Source organism: Atta colombica, unplaced genomic scaffold (genome assembly GCF_001594045.1).
Source record: "Atta colombica isolate Treedump-2 unplaced genomic scaffold, Acol1.0 scaffold141, whole genome shotgun sequence".
Taxonomy (NCBI): domain Eukaryota; kingdom Metazoa; phylum Arthropoda; class Insecta; order Hymenoptera; family Formicidae; genus Atta; species Atta colombica.
This window is the reverse complement of record NW_017259230.1, coordinates 1,624,102-1,632,773: the sequence shown is the minus strand read 5'-3', so window position 1 is coordinate 1,632,773 and position 8,672 is coordinate 1,624,102. Positions and strand designations below refer to the sequence as shown.

At 33.5% G+C, this 8,672-nt stretch overlaps 2 protein-coding genes across 2 annotated transcripts in view; one reads left to right on the top strand and one right to left on the bottom strand.

The window, feature by feature from the left end:
- The first annotated feature begins 2,166 nt into the window (after positions 1-2,166).
- On the top strand, positions 2,167-4,837 carry LOC108684934 (pachytene checkpoint protein 2 homolog). Its single transcript, XM_018189481.1, has 6 exons — positions 2,167-2,216; positions 2,737-2,893; positions 2,975-3,166; positions 3,291-3,518; positions 3,719-4,066; positions 4,565-4,837. Exons 1-6 carry the CDS (start codon positions 2,167-2,169, stop codon positions 4,835-4,837), a joined length of 1,248 nt encoding a protein of 415 aa, XP_018044970.1.
- Positions 4,838-5,724: 887 nt separating this feature from the next.
- LOC108684923 (hemicentin-2-like) overlaps positions 5,725-8,672 on the bottom strand; it is an 8,053-nt gene continuing 5,105 nt past the window's right edge. Inside the window, exons 4-6 of the mRNA XM_018189467.1 lie at positions 7,791-8,132; positions 6,931-7,413; positions 5,725-6,307 (exon numbers count right to left, since the gene is read on the bottom strand). Coding sequence (XP_018044956.1) covers positions 5,760-6,307; positions 6,931-7,413; positions 7,791-8,132 — 1,373 coding nt within the window. The 3' untranslated portion in view covers positions 5,725-5,759. The remainder of the gene's footprint in view (positions 6,308-6,930; positions 7,414-7,790; positions 8,133-8,672) is intronic.

Genomic DNA, 8,672 nt, shown 5'->3' with positions numbered 1-8,672 from the left:
CGTGGCGTCCGGAAGGCTATATGTTTTTCAGCAGGACGGTGCATCGACTCATACGAATCATTTGATTCAAAATTGGCTCTCAGACAACGTCGATATGTTTTGGTCCAAGAAATTCTGATCTCCTAACAGCCCAGATTTAAATCTCTTGGATTACTATGTATGGAATATAGTTGAAAGGATCACAAACAAGTCTTGGCATTCCAATGTGACATCATTAAGGACCGCTATTGAGGCAGCATTCGTCGGCGTGGATAACGCTACATTACAGTGTGCATGCGAACGCTTCAGATTGAGAATAGAGGTCGTCATTCATAATGGGAAATATATCGAATATAGAGAATATATAACTATGCTCCCCCAAGTGCCATGTAAAAGGATTTTTTGTAATATTTAATTTTTCATTTTATTTAAAGAAATTGTTCGATTTGTCCGGATTTTGACGCACCCTGCATTTGAATCAATTTTAGATATCATAAATGTTATATTTCAGCAACATAAATATAAAATGAGATGAAGAATTGTTGTATAAAGTTAATTCAATCTTAACTTAACTTTTACTAAGTTAATTCTTTATTTCTTCAACTTTTAATTTAATTTTATTAATTTTATAAGCCATTAATTTTAACTTAATTCAAAAAGAACATTAACTTACCCAACTCTGCTGATATGGGATATCAACTATTTACTTTGCTGATATTTACTCTGGTAGGGTACATGTACAGATCTCACGTTGCGTAATCGGTGCGTAATGTATACACGTGTGTATACAGCAATGCGTTGAGCGTCGAGAACTTTCGAACTTTCAAGACGAGCGTGAGCGAAGTGTTTCTAACATGTTCTAATGCAGGCCTGGGCCAAATTATATATTTCGACTGATTTTGTTTATCATCAATTCTACTCCTTTTTGTAACATTTCGAGCCTGCGCACAATGAAAAGAATAGAGAACAGGGAACAGAGAAAAAAAATTTCAACCTATCAGAAACTGTATTCCACAATACATGATTTCTGATAAGTTTAAATTCTTATTCTCTATTCCCTATTCCTTTTATTATGTGGAGTCCCTTAGACTGCGCACGGAGATATATGTATATAAGATCTATTTTTTATTGTTGCACTTTGAATCGGTGCAAGTTGAAGTGAAACAAATATATATTTGTTTCATTTTAATTTATTGCATTGTGTGCACCAGTTTAGAAAGTGCAGCAATAAAAAAGATCTATAGAAAGATCGAGTTCAGGGACGATTAGCTGTAAATTATATAGGGCACTGTAGGGCTATAGGATTTTGAAACATATTGTTCTATTCATTTACAAAGTTTAATTATTATTATTATTATTATTATTATTAATATTATATATTTTTTAAATCAATTAAAATTTTTTCAAATATGCAACCCGATTCCAAAATCTATTTTAACGAAAGGTCTATTTTTTGTTCCAGTGATAGATTAGCTAGATTGCACATTACTAGAACTTTCTTCTCACTTTCGTTAAATATTAAATATCTATCTACCTAACCTATCTTATTTTAAGATAAAGATATTTTAAGATTAATTCCAAATGTGTATACTAGTTCAACTAAAAAAAAAAAATAGTCAAGGTCCCTGTTCTTGAAAAGAAACGTATGTATATAAAATACATTCGTATTTATATAAAGAATTATTTATTCGTATTTATACAATTCGATCCAGCCGAGATTTTTCATGATCTTTATGAGACTCAAGAATTGACTGAAATCGACTACGAACTCTATAAAGTATTAAATCAATAAAACCTATTATAAGAATGATCTGGCAATTCTGGAACAATCTAGAAAGCAACGGGATTTTTCTAACAACTCTCGGAATTACCTGCAACAGATAAGGCATCTCGATGATTGCGCACTCTAGAACACTTTAGAATCTGCTGGACATTTCTGTTTTGTCGATTTCTAGGTTTTTTTCACTTTATGGCTCAACGACTTCGAATTTTGAATCCAAGCAATCCGGCACGAGTCGGAACAAAGCAAAATCGACACAAAGGACCAACAAACTAGAAAACAGAACGCATTTCTCAATAGAAAAAAGCACGTGATCGAAATTTCATATGTGTCATGTGATAACAGTGGTTACTTTGAATTTTGTTTCATATAAATTATAAATTGTCAGATTCATATTAACATTAGAGATGGATGAGGATAATGTGTTATATGTAGAAGTGTGTCAACATGCTAGCAGGTTGTTTACTTCATTGTTTGTTGATATTCTGTGATGAAGATTATGAATATATTTGTTTGATTTTCAGTTAGATCTGTCTAACTTACTATTATTTATGTTAACCTTAAAAGAAATTAAAAGGATTAATTAATCCTTTTTTGCAAAATGATATGTAATTTATTATATATTAAATATTATATATATTAAATATTAAATGATATTGATCATAAACTTCATTAAATTATTTATTTATCAAATAATTTCTATGAAAATAGATGAAAGAAAGATGAACATTGAAAGACATATGAATTGCGCTTTAAAATAAAAACTGAAAAATGAATTCATACATAAGCTATTGAAATAATTTTATTAGAATAATATATAATATTGATATAAAGATATTTATTGATTTATAAACAATTTAGTAATACTCTTAAAACTGTACTCAATCACATTTGAGATCAATTTCAAGAGATTTCTATTTTACTCTAATTATGTATGAATAAAAACTAAGTGATTTGCTTTTGTCCTATTGTTTCAGTATTTTGTCAAAAACCATAATTGAACAAGCAGTAAATGCAGAATTACAATTGTTGGATGAAATTTCTCTTGATGTCGTTGTGTCTAGTAAAGATTCTCACAATACAGTTATTAGAGATCATGTTGAATCTATGATATGCTCGTCTAACTTTATGGAGGTATTATCAATTTTCATATTAATTTACTGCAGAGAGATTTTGCATTTATATTATAAATATATATGCTCATATTTATTTTAGAGAGGAAAGGTTAAAATTGAAGGAGCAATAATTAAGTATTACATCTATAGATTGACACAGGAAGATGCTGCCATAGAAACAATGCAATGTGATTCTGATGAATTGCCAGTTGCATCTCACTGGCTCTTACCTGCACAGGAATTTCACTATATGTGGGAAAATCTATATTACGATTGTGACGTAAAGAATAATGTTAGTAAAATTTAGTAGAAGTAATTTATAAAATGATTTTTTTTGTATCATTGCAGGTACTTGCAGTATATTTTATACAATTTTGTATCACATGATTCTTTAATTTTATTTCCATTTTTTTTAGTTATTACGTTTTGTGGAGACTACAATGTTATTTTCGGATCATGCTGTTAATTCTAACATTATAAGCTGGAATAAAGTGATATTGTTACATGGTCCTCCAGGTACAGGCAAAACCAGTATGTGCAAAGCTCTGGCACAAAAAGCTGTCATTCGCATGGGAGATCGCTTTACTCATGGAAAATTTATAGAGATTAATAGTCACAGCTTATTTTCAAAATGGTTTTCAGAGGTATGTATTTGGTTATTATTTATTCTTATCTGGTTTTAGAAGAGAAATGTAGGATTAAAATTTGGGATAGAAATAAATTCAAGAGAATTCAAGAGTTTATATATATATTAATAACGCGTTCACATTTAGAGAAGTAACAAAATTCATATATTATATCATTTGATATAAAAATTGATATTATTTTGTGTTTTGTGTTGCAGAGTGGAAAACTTGTTATGAAGTTGTTCGATGAAATAAAGAATTTGGTCCAAGATGAAAGAGCACTGATATGTATTTTGATTGATGAGATAGAATCGTTAGCGCATGCACGTAAATTATGCAGCAATGGGACCGAACCATCTGACTCCATACGTGTTGTGAACGCATTACTCACACAGTTGGATCAAATCAAACGATATCCGAACGTTTTAATTTTGACGACAAGCAATATGACAGAAGCTATAGATCTTGCGTTTATCGATCGAGCGGACATAAAACAGTATCTCGGATATCCATCTGAAATCGCTATTTACAATATTTATCATTCATGCCTAAAGGAATTAATGAGGGTATGTGTTTTTAATTCGAAATACAATATGATAATATATATACTAACTATAATGATCAGTAACAGATTTAGATAAGAGGCTCATGAGGCCCAGGTCTAGAAGCATCATCCTTTTAAACATCAAAATTAAAGTAAATTTTATATTTGTACAGGATTATCAATTGTGGCAATCATCATCAATGTAGTACCTTGAAGTAGTACATTGACATATAAAAATGAAATCTTGATATTTTAGTGGAAAAGTGATACTTTTCGACAGTAGTCAACTTTTTTTGTTCATTTGTCTGAAAGGGACACCAAATATCTTAAAGGGATACAGCCTAGAGTGCAAAAACGTATTAATCCACCACTGATAATAACAGAATTAATAATATATATTTTAGCAGATTTCATTTATATAATAATTTTTTATATGAGACATTAAAATATTTACTCAAGTATTAAGGAGATTTTTTTTAGCTAATATTGCTATATATATTATTTTATACACATGTTCCAGTCTGGAATCTTGGAAAATGAAGAGATACACGACATATCGCAATTAAAGGTACTTGGTTACGCAGAATATGCAGACACTAAGAATAGTTTGAAATTATTGGAAATTAGCCGTGAGAGCGAAGGCTTAACTGGCCGTACTTTAAGAAAAATACCATTTTTGGCGCATGCCCTTTACACATCCACGAACAAAACTGTACTATCCAAATTTCTGAAAGCCATGCATACAGCTGTTTTGAAACAGGATCAACAAGAAGGCGATATGCAGCAACAATAAGTAGAAAGATTGTTCCTTTTCTATTTACTCTAACTATACTATTTTATTATATATTCTATATTTTATATATATACATCTATATTATTTATATATATATATTTAATAATACGTTTTGTCTAATTTATTTTTGTATAATGAATGATGATTGCTGCAAAAAATACTTATTCTCTATTTGAGTCATTTATTTCGAACACATATAAAGTTGAAATAATATTTTGCACTATTCTCGAAACAAGGAGCTCGTTTCAGTCATAGAATTTCTTCCACATTAAAGTTGTTGGTCGAAATATCAAAATCGGGAACATAACAGTTTCCGTGAGGTCCAGTTTTGCACTGATCCCGCCTCGTCTTGCAACCGCCATTAAAATCGCTGAGATGCGACCGCTATTAAAGTTACGCTTCGTTCCGCTCCGATGATGCGGACTATACTTTGCACCGGTACGCGAGTTCTTCATATTTATCACAATGTGCCTACATTTTGAATGGGTAGATTGTTATTGTAGTCTTACTTACTGTGGTAAAATACAATGAACAGTATATATGGTATAATAAATAAATTTAAGAAAAAATTAATTGTTTAACGTTACAAAGATACGCAACAACAGTCAATAATCTCGCGAGGACTTGTGTTCTCGATATAAATATCAGACTAACATTCAGAATAACATTCGATATAAATATACACATTGTGTATCACGTCATTAAAATAATTAAAAAATATCTGGTTTTTATACATACATTCTATAGTAAATAATAAAAATATCTAAGAAAAAATGTTGTAAGGAAATAAATTGATGAGAGATTGATGATGGAAAGGTGAAAACACAACAAAAGATAGATCTTATTGTTATTAGAAGGAATAGGATTCGACGATGAGGAGAGGGGACTCGGTATCAATGAAAGAGATGGAGATCCATATATTTTACACTATGGTGGGCGGTTGTAAGACTGCCGGCGCTCTTCTGACCTTCAGCGCTTCCGGGCTCATGGCACGCGTCTGCTTCGCGATGCGATTGTAATCATACACGCCCTGGCTGCCATCTAAGCTAGACTTTCTTGCAAAGGTCTTTGCATGAGACGAATTCATGGACTTTTGTTGATCCATCGATGCACCATTACTATAAAGTGCATCTGCCGCGATGCTGCCCTCCTCCTCCACCTTCTGTCGGTACCGTCCGCGACGCATTCTCAGCAGCGAGTACACGCTGATGGAGATCAGCAATAACAGAAATAACAGGCCGACTGCCACGGCTGCGGCTATTACGCGCATCTCCGTGGGGTCTCTCACTATCAATTTGATGTTCGTTGAGTCCTGACCCTTCTCACTTTCCACTAATAAAATGTATATCCGAGCGTCCTCCTTTCGCAAATCCTTGATTTCCAGCTTGGCCCAATAACAGTTGGTCACCATTTTATTCTCGATGATGGGTTCCAATGGTAGAGCATCGTATTTTGGATTAATGCTTTCTCCTGTTGAAAATTCAAAGGATTAAGTAAAAAACAAGCAATGTAAACACGATTTATTAGCGACTTGACTCGATCATCAAAATTATGTCATGTGTTATGATTATCAAAATTAAATTCTCGTGCAGTTGAACTGTATAATTTAAATTTATCTAGCCTGATTATTGGAATTCTATTTTCTAAAAGTATGAATAGAACTGCATAATTTCTATAATTGTTAGTATTAATTCAGTATTTCCAAGAATAGTCTGTTTTACGGAATCGAAAAGACTTATTTAATGGTGAATTCGATTCACTCGCACTACACTGGATCAATGTATATTAAAAGCTGCTTTATATAAAATATCTGAATGCAGTGATACAATATAATCAACTTTGACAATGAAATGATATACATATATTTTGTTAAATAACGTGACAATATCATTAATAGATAGTTAATCGTTCAAAATATATATACTTTTATATCTAACTTTGCTAATTTTATGCAAAATAGCTTTTAGTATTGCATTGATCTAATGTAAAGCAAGTGAACGAATTCGATATAAATAAGAATCGAACTGAGACTGTTTTGAATTGTGGTTGAGCAAAATCACGTGGTTGAACATCAAAATGACGTTTTTCTATACCGGCTCGAAGATGAGAACTGCCCCACTGCCAAGCGACCAGTTTCGGTGGCGGTCGCGAGCAAAATCGGAATTTGAGCCTGTGCACAGGTTCCCCGGCCCATCCAACGGACTCTAAGAGGTTCTCGCCTAGCAATGGTTTGACCTGGATCTCCGGCGGTCCAGTCACGTGTAGCACATAGCGTATGCTACTGGAAGTCTCTCTTTTAACACCGTTGATTGTGTTGAAGGCAATGCAACGGTATTCTCCCTCGTCGGACCACATGATATTTTCGAGGTGGAGGCGTCGACCACCGCCCTTGTTCTGCACGCGATTCTCTATCGGCTCCGCCAAGCTACCGCGAAGATGCACCCATCTATATTGAGGGGACGGATTAGCTTCGAACTCGGAGCACTCAAAGGGGGCCATAGCGGAACCCAGCAACGCCATATCTTCCACGTTCATGGACGTGACATTTCCGTCTTTGCTCTTCTCCTTCGGTCCATCTAAGAAATACGCATGTTTTTTATCTTGTATCTGTCAGTCAAGTGGAATAAACGTTCTTATTTACATCGAATAAATAAATAAAACAATATTATATAAAGGGAAACGGTTTAAATTACGTTGAAACTTTTATGCAGGAGAAAAGAGTTAAGCATTTAAGAATTACAACTTTCACAGTAGCACGATGCATAATCTTATTGTACATAAAAAATTTTATATGTGATGCAATTCTATAAGGAAGAGAACAACCTTGTCATTCTGAGGAAAGGTATTAAGCGATGCGTAGATTGCTTTTAAATAGTTACGAAGGAGAAAGGTAGCAGGGAAAGGAAAATGGCAAAGTATATCGGAGCGAGATACATAATGTAATTCTACGAACATTGCACATCGAGCCTGTAACTCGCGGGAGCGCTTTCACCGACGTTGTTCGTCGCCTTGCATGAGTACAAGCCGGCATCACTCCTCGTGACCGGCTCGAAGTGCAATTTGGCACTCCACATAGTGTCGTTCAGCTCTGTCGTTTTGCCTTGTGTTAGCGATGGTGACGACGAAGATGTGGCATCAATTAACAAGCGGTCGAGCGGTACCGAGTCTTTGAACCATTTGATACTTGGGACTGGATTAGCATCCGCCAGGCACTTCAGGTTCAAGAAACTCACCGAATCCTCCGGAGCAGCCATGAGCGGCTGCGGACCCATCTCGAGTCGCACTTCCGGCGAATCTGAAACCGCAAAGCACTGCTGTTATGCATGTGTTGACTTTGCTTTGTCCAGCTTAGGAGCACAAACGAACCGCTTGTCCTCAAGTCATTTTAAATTCGTCACAGTAATGAAAATTATTTAGAAAGTATTTTAAAAAATAATAATGTAAAGATGAGAAGCAAACTTTCAAAATGCGTTTTGTCCAAAATTTGTCATTTTCAGAAAATGAAAAATAAAGAAACTATGGATTCAAGAAAATTACATATTTTACAGAAAATAATGATATGTCAATCAGTAGGATGTGGAATATGAAACAAAATTGCTAACAACTAAAATATTAAACAAAGGCATTTTGTTTGTCTATAATTAAAAAAACACATTGCATTTCGAAATGTCTATGTTTTTTTCAGCATATAAATTAACGAAAAAATGCTTTCTGAACATCTCAAAGTAGCTTGTAATATACGTGTAAATCTTTCAATACCGAATATTACATCATTTCGAACTAAAAAAATGAAATTTGGACAAAACGCATTTTGAAAATCTGCTCCTCATATATC

What these genes read in the sequence shown, in the direction of transcription:
- LOC108684934 (XM_018189481.1), top strand. Translation starts at nt 2,167, where the DNA reads ATGGATGAGGATAATGTGTTATATGTAGAAGTGTGTCAACATGCTAGC. An exon ending in GCTCGTCTAACTTTATGGAG is followed by an intron (nt 2,894 to 2,974) that starts GTATTATCAATT and finishes TATTTATTTTAG; the next exon opens with AGAGGAAAGGTTAAAATTGA. An exon ending in GCCTAAAGGAATTAATGAGG is followed by an intron (nt 4,067 to 4,564) that starts GTATGTGTTTTT and finishes CACATGTTCCAG; the next exon opens with TCTGGAATCTTGGAAAATGA.